Here is a 19153-nt window from a genome sequence, read left to right as displayed (position 1 = left end):
AAAACAAGGAACTCATTCAATATTATTCAAAATGGGTGAGCCTGGAGGACATTATGCTGAGTGAAATATCTCAGTCGCAAAAGGTCAAATATTGTATGGTGACACTGCTGTAAAATGGGACTGATATCAGGGTGGGGGTAATAAGACTGAGAAAAACTGGATAAATTTTGTATACTGCACTGAAACAGATGAGGGACTGAATAATTTACAAGCGATGTATGATAGGGTATTATGGTTATCACAAGAGTCCACAATTAAGGTTGTATAGTGGAATGTACTTGGGGTGGTGGGAGGGGTGCTGGGGGGATAGTGTACCAGGGAGGGAGTCTTTCTTTTACTTTCGAAAGAGAGGGGCGAACTGGGGGGCGGGGGGAGAGGACTGGGCGGGTAGAGAAGTGCAGCAATGAATGAATGGAAATCCAAAATCTCTGTACATGCTCATTAAAATTATTTTTTAAAAAAGATTTAAACTGTTAATGAATTCATCTTATTTGGACTTAGAACCAACATACTTGGATATACAATCCCTTGCTACCAATCCTGACTGTACCATTTCCTGAGTCAGGAAATCAGAAGACATATTGCACTGGGCAAGTCTGTAGATTAGGGATGTCTCAAATTATTGAAGCACAATGAATGACACCAGTTTGAGGACTAAAGTGAATCTGATTCAAGCCATGTTCTTTCCAATCAGTTGCTATGCATCTGAGAGCTGATGACAGAAGAAGAATTGATGTCTTTGAGCTGTAGTGTTTGAGAAGAGTATTGACTATCTCATGTACTTCCAAAATAACAAATAAATCTATCTTGGAGAAAGTCTAGCTGGAGTGTTCCTTGGAGGTAAAGATGATAAAGCTTCATCTCACATATGTCAAGCATGTTGCCAGGAGAGGGTATTCCTTGGAGAGAGGCATCATGCTTGGAAAAGTGAAGAGTTGGCAAAAGAGAGAAAGACCTTCAAATAGATGGATTCAAATGGTGACAGTTGCAATGGGATCTAGTGTGGCAACAAGTATGAGAATGGCCCAGGATTGGACTGGGTTCAGATCTGTGGTTCATAAGGTCACTACGCATGGTACTTGACTCAACGGCACTTAACAACATGGCCTAAAATCAAGACGGTGTGTGTCAAAGTTGTATCCTCTCTCCACACATACTTAAAGGGTATGCTGAGAAAGTACATTATTTGCAATGGACTTTATGAATCAAAATGTAACATCAGGTTATGTTAAGAGGAAGATTTATCAACAATCTGCTCAAGAAACTTAAAGGGAATATACTAAAGAATATCTAACACTTCAAACTCCAGTATGAATTATACTTTAGTATCAAGTAAACAAATGCCTTCACCAGTGGACTAATGGGAAACATCATGATAAAAGGAGAAAAAGATCGAAGTTGTCAATTATTTCATTTTAACTGAAATTACGACCAAATCTCAATGAAGCACTAGTTAAGAAATTAAAAGCTAGATTGGTCATATCTGCTGTCAAGGACCTCTTTATATGGTTAAAAAGCAAGAATGTCAATTTAAAGACAAAGACGCACCTGATCCAAGTTGTGGTATTTTCAAGTGTTTCACATCCATGTAAAATTCGGACAATGAATAAAGTCAAAGAAGACTTGATGCCTTTGAATTGCAGTGTTGGATAAATATACTCTAGACTGCCAAATGAACAAGCAATTCTATTTTAGAAGAAATATAGCCACAATATCCTTTAATAGCAAAGACAATGAGACTGTTCCTTTCACGTTTGTTGGGCATTGGGAGGGATCAATACTTATAAAAGAACATTATGTTGAATAAAGTAGAACATCAGCAAAGGTGAAGAAGACCTTTAAGAAGATGGATTATACATAGTGACTAAAAAATTTGCTCAAGCTAAGTCAAGATTATGAAGATGGTGCAACACTCGACAAGACTTCAATCAAGTGAGAATAGCTTCCCTATGAGTCAGAATTGACCGGATTGCATGCAACAACAACAGTCACCACCAAAAGGTGGGAGGTGGTTCCACTCTGGAATGCACTGGATGAAAGGCCTAGTCATGTATCTCTGAAACACCATTACATTCCCTGTAGGTCTCAGACCTACTGTGACACTCATGGGCTTATCATAATTGTAAAGAAACACAAATGGCAACTGCTTTTTATCTAATTTAAAGAAATGATACTATTTTAAATAAAAGAATATTTAAGAAACAGAGAAAAGAAAGACATTATTTAAAAAAATAAAAGACAAAATGCCAATTATTTAGTTATATAACACCTGCCATTCACATGCTAGTTATTATCCCACTGAGTAATGTATAGCAAGAATAACTTTTATTAGCAAAGAGAAAAATCAAGCCAGTTAGTATATATTGATTGTTGTTGTTATGTACCATCGAGTCGTTTGCGACTCATAGCGACCCTATGTACAACAGCCCTAAACCGTGCTCTGTACTACGAAAAAAAAAAAAAAAGATTGGGAAACATATAAGAAAAATAGTTCTCATGGCTGCAAATCCCAAACACTCAGCATCTGGAAGAGTAGAATCCTCAATTAAAAGATCAGGTCAAAAGCAGCAGCTCTGGTGGATTACAGGTAAGGAATTGTACTGCCAACCCGAAAGCAGGAGGTTCAAACCCATCAGCTGCTCTGTGGAAGAAAGACCTCCAATGCCATTTACAGCCTCTGAAAACTATAAGTCAGTTCTGACTGGATGATCCATGCTTTTGTTTGTTTTGTTCTACACATAAGCATTATTCATTTCATGTTCACTGTTGCTGAGTTGGAACTGCCTCATGGCTGACTCACTGGTAGGTTTCTGAGGCTGCAAATCACATGGGAGAGGACTGTGTATCTTTCTTCCCAGAATGTCTAGTGGATTCTGACTGCCAAAGAGAAGCTGCCTTTCAGCTAGCAGTGAACCCTCTTTGGGCTATGCTATCATCTCCATAGTTATTATGCCACTACACAGGATCCCAGGATAACCACCATATGTAAAAACACAGGATACCTAGAGAAAAATTAAAAATAATTTCGTTTCTATTATGAACAGACAAGCTCGCTCAACATCAAATCATAGGTCTTGTACATGATTTTCGTTTCTCTGCCAACACATAATGAGTAATTCTGTAAGATTTAAGAGACACACAGGAAATGCTTATAACTTTGGAGCTGCTAGTCGTGAGGTGGTTTGTTCACTTGGTAGTAAGAATGGCATTTAGAGTTGTCAAGAACAAAATCTGTATAATTTTAATAATTTGGCAGAGAAAGTTCAAGAAAATGTTGCAAACATTTACATTAAACAACTCTTGAACTTGATAATTCATTTATGTTTGGAAATTAATTACTTTAGCCAAACCATAATATAAAATAATAAATGGTATTTGATCAATTGATGTGGCAAGATTAAATAAGTTATAATTGATTTTAAATTAGTTCATGGCAAGTATTTCCTATGTATAAATATAAACTGAAAATTAAAAGCATGGCATAATGTTAACTAGATGAAACATAATTTTAATAAATTATAGAGAGAATCTAAAAAGCTATTTATATATTTTCATTTTCATTAAAAGTATTCCATGTAGAAGCAAAAATAATGAATGAAAGATAAAATACGTTAAATATTCTATCATAATACATATTTTTATGTCATCTATCTTTACCAATTCCAAGAAGCATGTGCTGCTATTATTAGCATAGCCACAGGTCAGCCAGGTTAACGTGAGCTGTCCACAGTCACCAACAATCAGCCCAAACAAGCATCAAATGCATGACTCTTAAGTGTCAAAGCCTCAATTCATAACCTTCGCTGTCAACCTGCTAGAGGTGAACAACAAAACAGAGCACTGGAATGAAAGAAACAAACAAGCTAACAAAGGAGGTGAGGACTGTGTGATGCCGAATAAACCAGTCACTTGAAATGTGAGGAAACCAGAGCTAACTCTTTCTTTTCCTCTCAGCAAACATAATTAATATCTGAGTTTCTCTCTCTCTCTCTCTCTCTTTCACACACACACACACACACACACACACACACCCCACACACACACAGATGAGTTGGAGGGTAAGGGACAAATAAGGTTTTATAGACTAAAATCCAATAACTTGAAAGACTAGTTTAAAAACTATAAAAACTGGTGCAGAGATCTGCACAAATAAACCATATCCATTACTAAAAGAAAACAAGAAAAATGACCCTTATTTTTTGTGTGTTCAGTAGTAATCTTTTCCCAGGCAAAGACTGCTTTCTAATGCCCTTGAAATCCTTTGCCAAAAGAGTTTTCAGATACTCAGTATCATTACTTATATTTTTATTATTAGGGTCCTTTAAGTCTAGTATGACTCATAGCGACTCTATAAACAATAGATCTGAACCATGTCCTATCTTGTGCCAACCTCACAATCTCGAGCGCATTGCTGCAGTCACCGTGTCAATCCACCTGGTTGAGTGCCACAGGAACTATTACTCAAAAGGGATGTCTAGTGGCCTTTTCCAAACAAAAATGGTTTGTCCCTTGAGAAAAAAACCCACATACGCTGAAATGCCTGACATCTTTAAGAATCATCACATCAGTTCTATCCAGGAATATATGCTATGGCAAATTGAGAGGCTCCCCATTACAGCTATGCATGTCTAACTAAAATGGAAAAGTAACATTTGCTTAAAAAGTATAATTTAGTAGAAAAATTATTTTGAAACTTGTTATTTAGTGGGGACAAACAACAAAGGAGTCTTGAGAGGTGAAAGCTTGCAGAGTATTTCTATATTAAGCAAAACAAATAATGTGTCAGATGAAATTTGTTTAGGGATTTAAGAATGCTGCTTCAAAGTAACAGAAATTATGGTTAAAGAGAGAAGCTAGCAAAAGAACTTATGACAATTTTTAATAAAGTTAGCATCTTCAGGATAAGTTGTTGTTGTGTACCATAGAGTTGGACCACCCAGAGCTGACTCTCCAGCAGGTTTTCCGAGACAGTTAATCACAAGGGAGGAGACTGTCCATCCTTCTTCCACAGAACAGCTGGTGGTCTTGATCTGAGTGCTTTCGGGATTAATCACAGCGCAGCTTCTTGCCACTAGACCACCATAGCTCAGGATAAGTAATGACTATTAAAAAAGAAGGAATATTATTTGGGCCCATATGAGTAAACTAAGAGCAAGACTGTCAAATATGAATGTTAATAGAAACTTAAAACAAGGACCTATACTGGACTCCCAAGCCATAGTGATCAATGAGAGAGAAGAAAATTAGTTGTAAATTAAAAGGATACATATGAACATGCTACAGTTACTGAATATGGTAAATGGAATATAGAGGTTGTTAGCATGATATAATAACAAACCCCATAATGAGCTCAATTGATTCTATAAAATCTGCTCATATAGGAGAAGTGCATCTAACACCAGAAACAAGTGGCAAAGATTATTTTTGTGATGCAACAATGTACAATGACATGAATGCCACTTGGCAGAACTCTTGCTGTTCCTAGGTCACCAATTTACTGAACCTATACTAGGAGCTTGCTATGTGCCTTAAGTTGGAACCAGCTCATAGTGGGTTTTCAGAGGTTGTCAACTGCAGGGAAAGAGGTTGTCTGTCTTTGGCAGGTCAGCTGGTAGATCTGAATGACATGTCTTTGGGTTGCCAGTGCAACTCCTTATCACTAAACCACCAGAGAACTGCCAAAAATTCAAGCTGGATTATAAGAGGCTGTGACACCAAACATATGACTGTTGATGACTGATGAATCTTGGGTGAAAGCAGAGAATTCCAGAAGGGTGCCTATTAATGTCTCAGTGACTATGAAAAGAAATATGACTGTATGGATCACAACAAAACAGCTAACATTGAGAAGAATGAAAATCCCAACACACTTAATGTTGCTCATGCAAAACATATACATAGACTAAGAAACTGTTGTCTGAATAGAACAAGGGAACATTGCATGGCTCCAAATCAAGAAAGGTATGTGTCAAAGTATTTACTTTCTACATACCTATTTAATCTGTATGTGGAACAAATCATTCAGGATGCTGGACTTTATGAAGAAGACTGTGACATCAAGGTTTGGTGAAAGACTTATCAATAACCTGTGTTATGCAGATCACAGACCTTGACTGCTGAAAGTGAAAAGAACCTGAAGCACTTTGAAGAATTCAAAGACTACAATTTAAATTACATTTCAGAATTAAGAAAGCAAAACTCCTTGGCACTCCGCCAATAAAAAACATCATGTAAGATGAAGAAAGGATCAAAATTGTGAAAAATTTAATCTTACTTTATTTCATCCACAAGCAACATCATTGGTACCAGGAATCAAGAACTCAAAAGATGTCTAAGCATTAGGAAAATCTGCTGTCAATTACCTCTCCAAAATTCTATGGAACAGTGACATCAATTTAAAAAATAAGATGCAAGGTGCACTTTTCTAAAAGCTATGATAGTTTTACTTATTCGCTATGCATCTGAATGTTGAACGATGAGGAAGGATGATATAATGAATGCCTTTGAGTTATGGTGTTGAGAATAGTGGTGAATGGAATGTCAAAAAGAATAGATCTTTGTTAAAAATGTAAACGGGTTGCTCCTTAAGAGGTAAGGACGGTAAACTCCATCTCATAAACTTTGGATATGCTGTTAGGTCAGTCACTGGAAAAAACCATCATGCTTGGAAAAGAGGAGGGTCAGCGAAAGAGGGGAAGAGCCTCAAATAGATGGACTGACACGGTGGGTTCAAAGTGTGCCTTCGGGATTGCTGGAAAGTTTCTTATCACAAAGCCAACAGAGTTCTGTTTTACGTTAACAGTTGTCGAACTTTCAAATCCACTAGCTGCTCCATGGGAGAAAGATGGACAATCTCCTCCCATGTGATTCACACTGTCTCTGAAAAGCTACTGAAGGTTCAGCAATGAGTCAGTTCTGACTTCGTGGTCTCCAGCAATTTTTTTAAAAAAAGGATGTTCTAAACTTTGAAAAAGAATTAGATCTCCCAATAGTCTTCAATCATCAAAACAATTTAAATCAAAAGGAAAATGAGTTATCCGAAACATCCCTTTCAATATCATAATGACTTTTGAAAATTCTCTAAGCAGATGTGCAAACTTTTGAACCTCAAATCCTGGAGCTGTTGGGTGAAACTGAGTGAAGTCCTTAGGTTATTTACTGTTTGAAAAGTATACTTCCCTGTCTTTTCTCCCTCCGTAGTTGCTGGCATGTATAGACAGAGTTCAAACCCTTAACCATTCTTTTAGCATTTCAGTGTTTAACAATTAAAATGACGTAAAGATTACAGTTATTGAAACTCTATAGAGTGACTATAATTACAAGCAATTCAGTAGCAAGGGTTTCTGTTTTTATAAATGTTCAAGCACCTCTACAAAGGCACTGAGATTTTCTAACTTGCAGTGTGTCAGGTGTAACATTTTGTATCTCACAAAAATGTGGAGAAAGACAAAGCATATAGAGCACAAGGTCTCACAAAAAGCAGAAGCAGAACCTGGGGGGCTATTTTTATTATTTCCAATTGAAGATGTCAATAAAAATAAAAGTAAATAAAACTGCAATGTAAACACACTCTCTTTTTCTGGGGTCATTAGAAGCCATTCCTGCTAAAACATACTACTTATAGTTTACCATTTAATAAACACACACACACACACACACACACACACACACACACACACTCTCTCTCTCTCTCTCTCTCTCTCTCTCTCTCTCTCTCTCTTAAAAAAAAGTACCCTAATTTGGAATCTTCAAAAAGGTTAAAGGGTTAGCTAAGCTGCTGTCAAAATGAACAGCTGTTACTCAGAGTAAGTTACAAGATCATGAAACTTTCCCCCTTGGTCTATAGGTCTTGAGGCAATAGTCTGGAACAGCTGTTTCTTCTTTAGCTATTTTAACAAGGCTATTACAGAGGGGCGGGGGCAATTTTAAAAGCTACATCTGCACAAACTTGAGTGTAAAACCCTAGCAGTATTGCTGAGTGAGTGTATGAGTAAAATAACGGGCTTTGAATAAACAGTTAGCAAGCTTCTAATTTCTTATGTTTTGATTTGGAGACAATTCTAAAGCATAAATAACAAATCATTCACAGATGAAATTACTGTTCCAAGTATGAGTGGGCAACTTTTTAATTTGGAGGACAGGAAAAACATTTAAGTTTTAAGATAAACGTGTTTGACACTATGTTGTTGTTGTGTAATATCGAGTCAGAAATAATGCATACAAGACCCTCCTGAGGGTTTTCGGACAGTAAATCGCACAGGAGAAGATTGTCCATCCTTCTGTGGAGCAGCTGGTGGATGTGAACTGCACTCCTTTGAGACTGCAGTGCTGTTTCATGCCACTAAGCCACCAGAGCTAATTTAATAAGAATGATTATGATTCAGCTGTGTAGGAGCCAGAATGCCTGGGTAAAGATCTCAACTCTATCACTCACTAACTGTATAATCAAGTCACAATCTTGCTTAAACTTAGTTTTCTCAACTGTAAAAAGAGAGTAATAATAATTACACACACACACACACACACACACACACACACACACTACCAACCTTATAAAACTGTTACAAGGGCTAAGAAAGTGAAAACAAACAAGGTAAGGTTCTTATAATAATGTCTAGCCCCTAGTTGACACTGTGTGTCAGCTATTAAACATCTCACTCATTACATTAAGAACATCCAATACTCAACAAATGCATCTACTACATTTCATGACCACATCAGAGTCACAAAGCAGGCAAGACAGACAAAATTCTTACTAGAGGAAGTGGAATCTGAGGAGAGATCATAGTGTATGATAAATGGAGTAAAATAAACCGAGACTACTCCAGAAAACTGTTCGAAGAGAAAACAAAGCCAAAACAAAGATGTGAAGTGACAGCAATGGTTTAAACCACATATATTTAATTTTATAAAACACAAAGTATGAAAATGAATGAATGAAACACAGTATGAATGGAATAGTGTGTGAAAAACAATGTATATAAGTGAAACACAATTTATCCAAATTTTGTATGCAAATGAATATGAAAAGTAAAAAGGGAACTTAATAGTAAAATTCTTCGATTCATGACAAGGAGTATATATCAACTACAGTGAATAAAACAATAATTTAAGAATATTTTAACTGTATTTTTCACAAAATAGGGGGGGAAATCCCTTATTCTATTTATGTGATTTCCTCTTTAACATTCCACATATTAAACTCCTCATCTGTAGGTACGGACTTTTTTTTTTTTCCCTTCGTACTTGACTCATTCAAGTTAACTTAGTTTCTGAGTGGCACAGAATTAAATAAAAGATCATAAGACTGAAAAAGATCTTTAATTGCAAAAATCTGAGTTGGAAATCAGTGTTTTAAATTGTTTATGATAGCCTGGGTTTTGTCAATATTGAGAAATGGGTCTTTTTGAAAGATACTTTGTCTAAAATTCAAGAGGTGCAACTATACATACAAGTATTGTCCAATTTATAATGTATTAAAATTACCATGAACCAAACTTATATCAATCTGGAGACTTTTCTTTTTTGAGTACAATTGATTGTTAGTAATGTTTACTATTACAATGTTGCAGAGTGCAATTTACTGATGCCATCATCCTTAGATGTTTACTTGTAAACCTTGAATGTTAGAAAGACAATGACTATAACAGATAATAAAAATAGAACCTAAAAACATATTTCTCTCATAGTGACCTTATGTACAATAGCTCTGAACCCTGTCCTACCCAAAACAAATCTCGTCATCTCCAACAGGCTTTATCCCTTTTCTCCAGTCGCTGAGTCAATTTATCGCATTCTGGGTATTCCTTCTCTGCACTGTCCCTCCACCTTTTCCAAGGACTGGTCCCTCCTGGTCATGTGTCCAAAGTATGTGAGACATAGCTTCAAAATCCTTGCCTCTAGGGAGCAGCTTGGTTTAACCTCTCTAGGACAGATTTGTTTGTTCTCCTGGCAGTCCATGGCATGTTCAATTCTTTTCCAAGAACACAACTCAAAGGCACCGATCCTTCTTTTATCATCCTTAGTCACTCATTGTTGAGCTCTCTGATGCATAGCAAGTAATTGCAAAGACCATGGCCTGTATCCGGCACACCTTAGTCTCCAAGTTGCTCTTCAGGACTCTAGAGAGGCCGCTGACAGTAGATTTTGCCAATTCAACTTATCTTTTGATTTCCTGACTTATGCTGCCAAGAGCGTTGATTTTGGAACAATCAACCAAGCAAGCTGAAGTTATAATAATTTCAATCCCTTTTACCAGAATGCTGTCAATTGGCCCAGTTGTTGATGCTTGTTATGTGCCGTCGAGTGGTTTGCGACTTATAGTGAACCTAGAAATAATTTATTTTTTTCTTGCTGTTGAGATTCAATTCATACTGAAGACTACAGTCTTTGATGTTCTGCAGCAAATGCTTCATGTCCTCCTCAGTATGAGCAAGCAAGATTGTCATTTGCATAATACAGGTTGTTGATGACTCTTTTTATAATTTTGATGCCACATTCCTCCTCAGAAAGTTAAGCTTCCCAAATGATCTGTTCTGTATATAGACTGAAAAGGTATGGAGATAGGATGCACTCCTGACGCACACTTTTTCTGATCCTGAACCATGCAATGTTTCCCTGCTCTGTTCTCACTAATGCTTCCTTGTATAACTATAGGTTTCACATGAGCATAATCTAGTGGCGTGGGATCCCATTCTTCTCAAAGATAGCCACAATTTCTTGTGATCCACTCAGTCAAATGCCTTTGCATAGTTAAGAAAACACAGGTAGACATTCCTCTGGTACTCTCTGCTTTTGGCCAAGATCCGTTTATCATTGGCTATGATGTCCCTAGTGCCATGGCATCTTCTAAACCAAGCTTGCATACCTGGCAGTTCTCTGCTGATGTACTGTTCCAGTCATTTTTGGATAATATTCAGTAGGACCTTGCTTGCTTGTAATACTAGTGCTATTGTTCAGTAATTTCTACATTCTGTCAGGTTACCTTTTTTTGAAATGGGAATAAATACAGATCTCTTTCATTCAGTTGGCCAGGTAATTATCCTCTATATTTATGGCATAACCTAGTAATTGTATCCAGAGCAGTGAAATCAACATCACAGGAGTGGAGAGGAAGTCAGTGGGCAGAGGTGGGTGTACCCATCAAAGTAGGATTGGCTGGGGTGGTGGTGGTGGGGGGGGGATGAAGGGGCAATGAGAGGGAACTCAGCTAGATGATAGCATAGCAAGGGCAGAGGTGGGAACAAAATACAGGTGCCTAAGGGGGTGGGGTGGGGGACTAATACCTGATCCATTACTTGAATACTGGGGAAGGGCTCTCATAAGCTCTTTTGGGCAAAATTCTTATCTGTCATATATTGCTCTTGAGTCAAGCACTCAAATTAAGACAGACTAGGGAGAAGGATTGGCTATTCACTTCTGAAAGAAAACCTTTATGTATAAAAGTGCACATTTAGAGTAGAGACTAGGAGATACGGCACAGGAGGCAGAGCCTTCCTACTGAGAATCACAGAGAAGGAGGAATCAGTTGCAAATAGAAACTATTGATTGGAACAATCAATATGAAATGGGTTGGTATGTGACATTTTGAATTAGACAATCATATGATCTACTGCACCAGAGATGAAAAGGTGAGGGGAGAGGGGTTGCTTTCATAGTAAAAAAAGGTTATTTTTAGATCCATCTTGAAAATGTTGTGAGTGACAGGATAATATCCATATACATACAAGGAAGTCTGTTGAATACCATTTTAATTCAAATATTTGCACCAACAACCAGAGCGAAAGAGGAATAAATAGATGATTTCTACCACATTTTGCAGTCAGAAATTGATTGAATGTGTAACCAAGAACATTATAATAACTGACTGGAATGCAAAAGTTGGGAACAACGAGGAAAGATCAGTAGTCAGAAAACATGGACTTGGTGACAGAAATGAGGCTGGAGATAGAATGATAAATTTTTGTTCTGTCAGTGACTTATTCATTGCAAATACCTTGTATAAAAAACATAAACGGTAACTGTACATGATGGTCTACATAGCAATCAGATTGCCTACATCTGTGGAAAAAACAGTGGCAAAGTACAATATCAGCTGTGAAAACTAGCTGCTGATTGTGGAAAAGATCATCAACTACTCACATGCAATTTCAAACTGAAGCTAAAGAAAATAAAATCAAATCCACAAAAAAGAAAATTTGACCTCAAGTCTTTCTCACCAGAATTTAAAGAGCACCTCAGGAATAGGTTTGAGGCTTTGGACATTAATGAGCAAATACCTGATGAGCTGTGGGAGGATATCAAGAATATCAACCATGAAAAACGCAAATAGTCATTAAAAAGAGGAGAAAGAAAAGACCAAGATGGATGTCAGAAGAATGAAGAAGTTAAGGAACGGAACAAAAAAGGGCAGTTTAGGAAGACAAAGCAAAGTATTTTAAAGAAATGTGCAAAGAGCTGAAGTTAGAAAATCAAGAGACAAACTTGCTCCGTATGTCTTAAGCTGAAGGAACTGAAGAACATATTCAAGCTTTGAGTTGTAATATCTCAGGATGCTATGGGCAGAATTATGAATGACCCAGGAAGCATCACAAGATGGAAGGAGTACACAGAGTCACTGCATATAAAAAAAAAAGAAAAAAAAAGAAAAAGGCTGACACAGAAGGATTTCATGAAACAACATATGATCAAGAGGCAATGTTGATAAAGGATGAAGTTCAGATTGCTCTGAAGGCAAAAAACAAGGCCTTAGCAATAGATAGAATACGAATTGACATATTACAGCAAACAGAAATTAATAAAACCAAGAAATATAGGACCTTGTTGTAAGTCAAGGATCATCAGTATTTCCAAAAATGAGGGAGGAGAGAATTGAGAGGAACAATAAAATATCTGGATAAAATTTTTATTACCTCACATAACTAACACTTGTTTGTGTACACATTTTTACGCTAATTTTATCCTAACTAAAAATTTATGTGAAAATTACAATTTAGTTGAATCTTTTTATAGTTCTACAATGTAAATCTTATAAAATATGGGCTGTGTGTGATTATGCATATGAGATAGTACCTAGTGAGAGAAATCAGGCAAACTCTGAAGTAAACCAAGTATAAAAAATGCGTATAGCTCACTACAGTTAATTCTGATGTAGTGACTCTGGGAGACAGAGTAGAACTGCCCCATAAGTCATCCAAGGTGAAGAACAGAATACCTCAGCTTTCTCTCTGCCTCAGCACCGAGGGGCTAGTGGGTTCAGACAGTTAGTAGCTCAATATTTAGCCAACAGCATCACTAGGTTTTCTTAGACAAAGTATATCTATAACCTTCCTGTTGGAGCCATTCTTCTATTCCCCTACTTTCTCCTTCCATGTACCATGGAATATGAGAAATCTCATTTTCCTACAGTTTGTCCAAAACTGTCTACTGTTGGATCTCAAGGAAGAGTTAACGCAAGGTCTAGATCTAAATCCCAACTTGGTTCCACTAGGGAACCTTTCAAATATCACTGTTCTTGTAAAATGGAGCATAAACTGTATAGCACCCAGAAGGCAGTCTAACACAGAATGGGTTCAAATCCTAGTTTATAATTTTGCAGGTAATTAGGTTTCTTCCACCTCTGATTCTCAATTTCCTCATTTATCATAGAAATAGTAACTGAAATCTGTAGATGTGCTGTGGAGATCAAAAGAGGTAAGACACGTCAGGAATTTAGAAGTATGTGTGGGTCATACAGAAGATTCCATCTGTGTTAAACTGTAAACTGCAGTCACTGAGTTACCTGACTCATGGTAACTTTCCATTAGGTCCAAGTTGTAAATCTCTATGGAAAGTGACTGTCCATTCCTGTTGCTTGGAGAGGCTGGAAGATTTGGACAGGCAGGCTTTTAAGAGTAACAGTCAAGCACATAACTCATTGTGCCACCAGGGTTCCTTATAATTTATGATTCCCACCCCCAACTGACTGTTGTGAAGTTGGTTCTGACTCCTGAGAATGCTCCATGGCGTTTCAAAGAAGGCAAATCTTTATGAGAGGAGACTGCTCATCTTTATCCTCCCCAGTAGCCAGTGGGATATAGTAACTATTATCTCATCTAATAGATACATTTTATATTGTTCAGGTCTTTTGTTCATAGGATTGCTATGAGTTGTCTATGACTCGAAGGCACTTAACAACAACAACAACATAGAGAGAGCTCTGTGGGCCTGGTGGATAGAAAGTTATGCTAACAAGTCAAAAGGTGGGTGATTTTAATCTGCAGCCCTCAGGCCTGGTTTTAATTGTTTTTGGTCAAATATTCTTCTGAGTGGTATAGCACTGGTCTGTCCATTTGCTGTACAGAGTTAACTCACAGTTGCTGTGATGCTGAACACTGTGACACTGGTGTAAAATTTTATAATGGTTACCCATGGTGGACAGAGTTTGGTGGAACTCCCCGATTAAAATAAGCTTGGAAGCAGGAGTTGCATCCATTTTCAAAATAGCTTGCCTCTGGAAACGCTATGAACTTGGAGAAATGATTAAAGTTATACAACTGTTCCTATTATTGTTGTTGTTGTTGTTGTTAAGTGCCATCGAGTCATAGACGACTCAGCAAGACTGAACAGTTGTATAACTTTCATCATTTCTTTGTTCACAGGGTCGCAGAGTCGTCTATGACCCAATGGCACTTAACAACAACAACAACAACAATAGGTAGGGAGCTTTCGAGGCCACGTAGCTAGCAGTATCACTGAAATCCTGAAGGCAAGGTCACCAGCTGCTTCGATGGACAAGCTCCTCCAATGCGAGAATTACACGTGGTCAGAGATTGAATTCTCACTCGACAGTACACAACAACATCTGGTAGGTAAGCATTCTTTTTAGAAAAGACATAGCATCTCATTTTCAAATAAGAAAATCATGCTTCATGGAAGTTGTCAAATACATTTTCATAGTCATAGAACTAACCCTGAACTCAAATCTAAATCTCAGATTTCCAAGCGTCGAGTGAGCCATGCTGCATCATAGAACTGAAAAGTTATATAGTATCTGCAGATAGGGTGGATAAGTCACAAATAAAATCATTAACAAAATATTTCTAGTATTGAAAAAGAAATTAAAGAGCCATTTTGAATTAGGGTTAGAAAACAAGCTGAACTTTGAGTAAAAGTGTATTTATTGAAAATGAATTTTTCTTTAAAATATTGGAAATTTTATACAAAGGCTAGCTAATCATAAGTACTCATGACAAAGTCTAATAAATTCATTATAAAAGTTACTGGAGACTGAAAAAGAACCATGTCTTGAAGGAACCTTTCTCTTTACGTCTCAAAACTTTTTAATCCACAGAAATATTGGCTGAAATACAGAAATGACTTACCCACCTATTAAGGATAACATAAATTTTCATTGTAGAAATGTATCAACCATTTCCCTAGGGAGACAACACTGCTTTCTTGCTTTAATATGTGTGTGCTTTTTTCCCCCCATCTAATCAGCTAATACCTTTCAAAAGATCTTTTTAATGCCTAAATGAAAGGATTCCACATCAAAGACCTGACCTCTCTATTAAAGTATCTAAAGGAAACCCTAGGAATATGAAATCCATTCAAAGGCAAATCACAGGTAGCTTATTGTACAATGCATTAAGAAAAGAAAAGGGGGAAAAAAGCTTCACAAGAGCTGCAGAGAATTTGGTAAAATTATACCACAAAATACAAATTGAATCTTAAGTATAAAGAAACAAATCCATCACCAAAAAGTTAGGACAAAAGCGCTCTATAATCAGCTAGGAGGGGGCTTTTATGAAGAACTTCAGAATTTGTCACTTTTTCAGTTAAAAATCCTGATTACAGTTTAAAGCTGAAAGACCAAGGCAGAACAGAATACACATTTTTTCCCAAGAGATTGAAATCTAAAAATTTTTAAAGTAAATTTAAACACCAGAAAGGTGAGTTTGTTACAAGAATAACATTAGAATAAAATAATGATAAACAAGGCATTAGAAATAGAAAATTTCTGGAAAAACAAGTAGTTCTTTTTATTATTTTCAACATACCATGAATGTGGTTCTGAAGTCATTCAAGTCAGATAAAAAGTCTTCCACGGAAACCTTCTTCCCATCTATAGCATAGTATTCCATTAGACTCTGGTATAACTTTTCCATGTTCTCGTGTAATTTTGAAAGTTTCTCATATTGTTCTTTTGCACTGATGACAAAGCTGTATATTATAGTTAAGGTATTTAACATTTCCAAAGTACTGTTGAAAGACAAAAACCTGCAAAGCTAATATTTTTAATTTGTAGGTATCATTACCACATCAGCAAAATTCCAAAATTAACAACCTTTCTGATGTCGGTCTGCATTATGCAACGATAAAATCCATTTTTAAATAGTTTAAGCTAAATAAATGATCACAAAATACAAATATTTCCATATTTACCATTTCTTTATAATTGAGTTCAAGAAAATTTTATTCTGATTGCCTATCTATATATAACCTCTCAACAGACATTGTGATTAAAAATTAAGACAGTTAGTAGTTGGCATTGATAACTATATGATATTGACCTCAACAATACAATCAGCAGAGATAACAATACACAAAATATATGATGCTTTCTTAGTACTTTAAAAAAATTCCAATAATTTACCACTAACCATTTTATCACTACTGGATTATAAATTTGTTTACTTTATTCAATCTCTGAACTACTGCCAAATATGATAGAGGATATACCACGTAAATGATTCTCATTTCTTTGTTGTTAAGTACCTTGAGTCAACTACAAATCATATCAACTTTATGACCAACACACCTGCACCTGTCCCTGTGTTGCACTATCAACATGATCGCTATCTAGCTCAAACCATTACACTCACTTTGTCAGCTAAACCTGTTGAAGGTCTTCATCTTTTCTATCACTCCACTTCCCACCATGGACTTGGCCACTTCTTATAACATGCCCAAAGCATGTGAGACCAAATTTCACTACTGCTACCTCTACAAACAACCTGGTTACATTCTTTTCAAGACAGACTTATTCTTTTAGCAGCATTGGGATATTCAGTACTTGTCACCAACACCATAATTCAAAGACATTGATTCTTCTTTGGTCTTCCTTATTCATTGTCCAATTTTCAGATAGCTAGAAAGTAACTGTAAAGACCTGGTTTTCATCAGGCACACCTCAGTTTGAAAATAAAACCCTTCCTTTGTAGCATTTTGAGCAGGTTTCCCCAATGCAATATGTCTTTTGATATTTTGACTGCTACTACCATGAGTAGTGACTGTGTAAAGAGGATTCATGTAAAAAGAAACTGTTAACAATTTCAAGCCATTCTCCATCTATCATTAAGTTGTATACTGGTACCAGTGTGAGGATTTGTTTTCTTGGGGTTTACCGATAACTTCTATGGAACACTCTAGTCTTTAATCTTCCACATGAATCTTCATTTTTTGCAAGAAAAGATTTATCCCTGAATTACACAGATTGTTGATATCAATTCTGAAGCCACAGTCTATAAAGGTAGTTCATTCCTTCATGACTGCATCTTGCAAGAATTAATTTCAATCAGTTGCACATGTCTAAAACCCACTACAGGCCTTTTAAAATGCCCAGAATTTACTCATCCTGAAGTTATCAGTTCTTCATTTACTAAACTCTCCTGTATTCTATATACTCTTCTAGGCATTAAGGGAAACCATAATGAACAAGATAAGCAAAACCCTTGCTTTAATCAGCCAAACATTCCAGAGTGTGGAAACAGATAATAATGAAGGAGTAAATTAGATTGTTCAGATGGTGACAAGTATACAAAAGAGAATGGATAGATAATAATGATGCTACACAAGAAAGCAACACTCTTAAAAACAAGTAAGATGAAATAAAGAAGTAAGATCAGTAAGAAGAAAGTTCTACAGAACTCTCTGGAAATGTAGAAAGAATAAAAAGAGAGAGAGAGAGCGCACGAGAGAGAGCTCGCTCTACAAATATCAGTATCTGTCATGGACTAAATTATGCTTCCTGTAAAAAAAGAGATAATGTGGAACCTAGGTAATGATTCTCCATCTGCTAAACAAAATCACTGTAGTTTTAAGGGTAGGATGCAACACTCTATTCCTATGTGGTAATATCTTTATTTCACTAAGGCTAAAACAGAAAAAAATTGAGCCCGTTAAAGGGGGACCCTTAATATCACTCAGAAACAATTGCAGGTATGGAGTGTGTCTTTCTGGACATGAATTCATGTAAAATGATACTACTAGACACAAGGGAAAGACTGAGCAAATAAAGTTCTGTGTTCCACCCGGCCTACAGATTAAAAAGGACTCAAGAACTTTCTTCTACAACCAAGAGAAAGGGGGCGGGGGGGGGGGCTTCTTCTTGAGCTAGTATCCTGCCCTTCAGATTTCTAGCCTCTTAAACTTTAGGACCTCATATTTGAAACAGTCGAGGGTCAGTAAAAGACGACTATCAATGAGATGGGTTGACATAGTGACTATTACAATGGCCTTCAGCAGGATAGACAACATGAGGATGTCACAGGATAGGGCAAGGTTCAGATCTGTTGTTCACAGAATGCTAGTAGCTAACTTGATGGCACCTATCAACAACCAACTCTAAGAGAATACATTTCTCCTTGATAAAGCCATGTACTTGTGATGTTGCTTTTATAGCAGCATTAGATAACCAAGACAGTATGTGTAAAGGAGGAGGAATAAGACATTTTATCTGAGCCCTTAAATTTGTCGAGAAGGTTAAATGGAAGGGAGGCAAGAGAGAGAACAGAAAACAAGAGAGTAGAGAGTAAAAAGATTAATTCAAGAGAAGAAAAATCTGGTATTACAAGTTTTGCCCAGCAATCGAAAATTCACCTTTATGACTAGGCTATGTGCTATACATTGTTATAATTTACTTGTATCATGCTTCTATTTTACATCCTAATCATAGTTCAATTAAAGAAAAATGTATTGTGTTGCCTTATCTGTATTGTGCTATATTGTGGGTTTATGAAATGCAAAATAAAAGTTTCTATATTAAACAAATTTTCTAGGATGATTTCAGTATCCATTGGTTAATTTGAAAAGTTCCTAAGACACCGCTTTGACAACAAGAAGACGACGATATAGTGCTATATTGTTGTTGTTGTTGTTGTTATGTGCCGTC

The 19153-nt window shown here is 36.5% G+C and overlaps 1 protein-coding gene across 1 annotated transcript in view; it reads right to left on the bottom strand.

Annotated features, from left to right (window-relative positions):
- DIAPH3 (diaphanous-related formin 3) overlaps positions 1-19153 on the bottom strand; it is a 740013-nt gene that overhangs the window by 262861 nt on the left and 457999 nt on the right. The window contains exon 23 of the mRNA XM_006882733.1: positions 16041-16205. Within this exon, the coding sequence (XP_006882795.1) occupies positions 16041-16205 (165 nt within the window). The remainder of the gene's footprint in view (positions 1-16040; positions 16206-19153) is intronic.

This window comes from Elephantulus edwardii, unplaced genomic scaffold (assembly GCF_000299155.1).
Source record: "Elephantulus edwardii isolate Elephantulus edwardi_28Jun2011 unplaced genomic scaffold, EleEdw1.0 scaffold00023, whole genome shotgun sequence".
Classification (NCBI taxonomy): domain Eukaryota; kingdom Metazoa; phylum Chordata; class Mammalia; order Macroscelidea; family Macroscelididae; genus Elephantulus; species Elephantulus edwardii.
The sequence above is the reverse complement of the archived record's forward strand: the minus strand, read 5'-3'. Positions and strand labels throughout refer to the sequence as shown.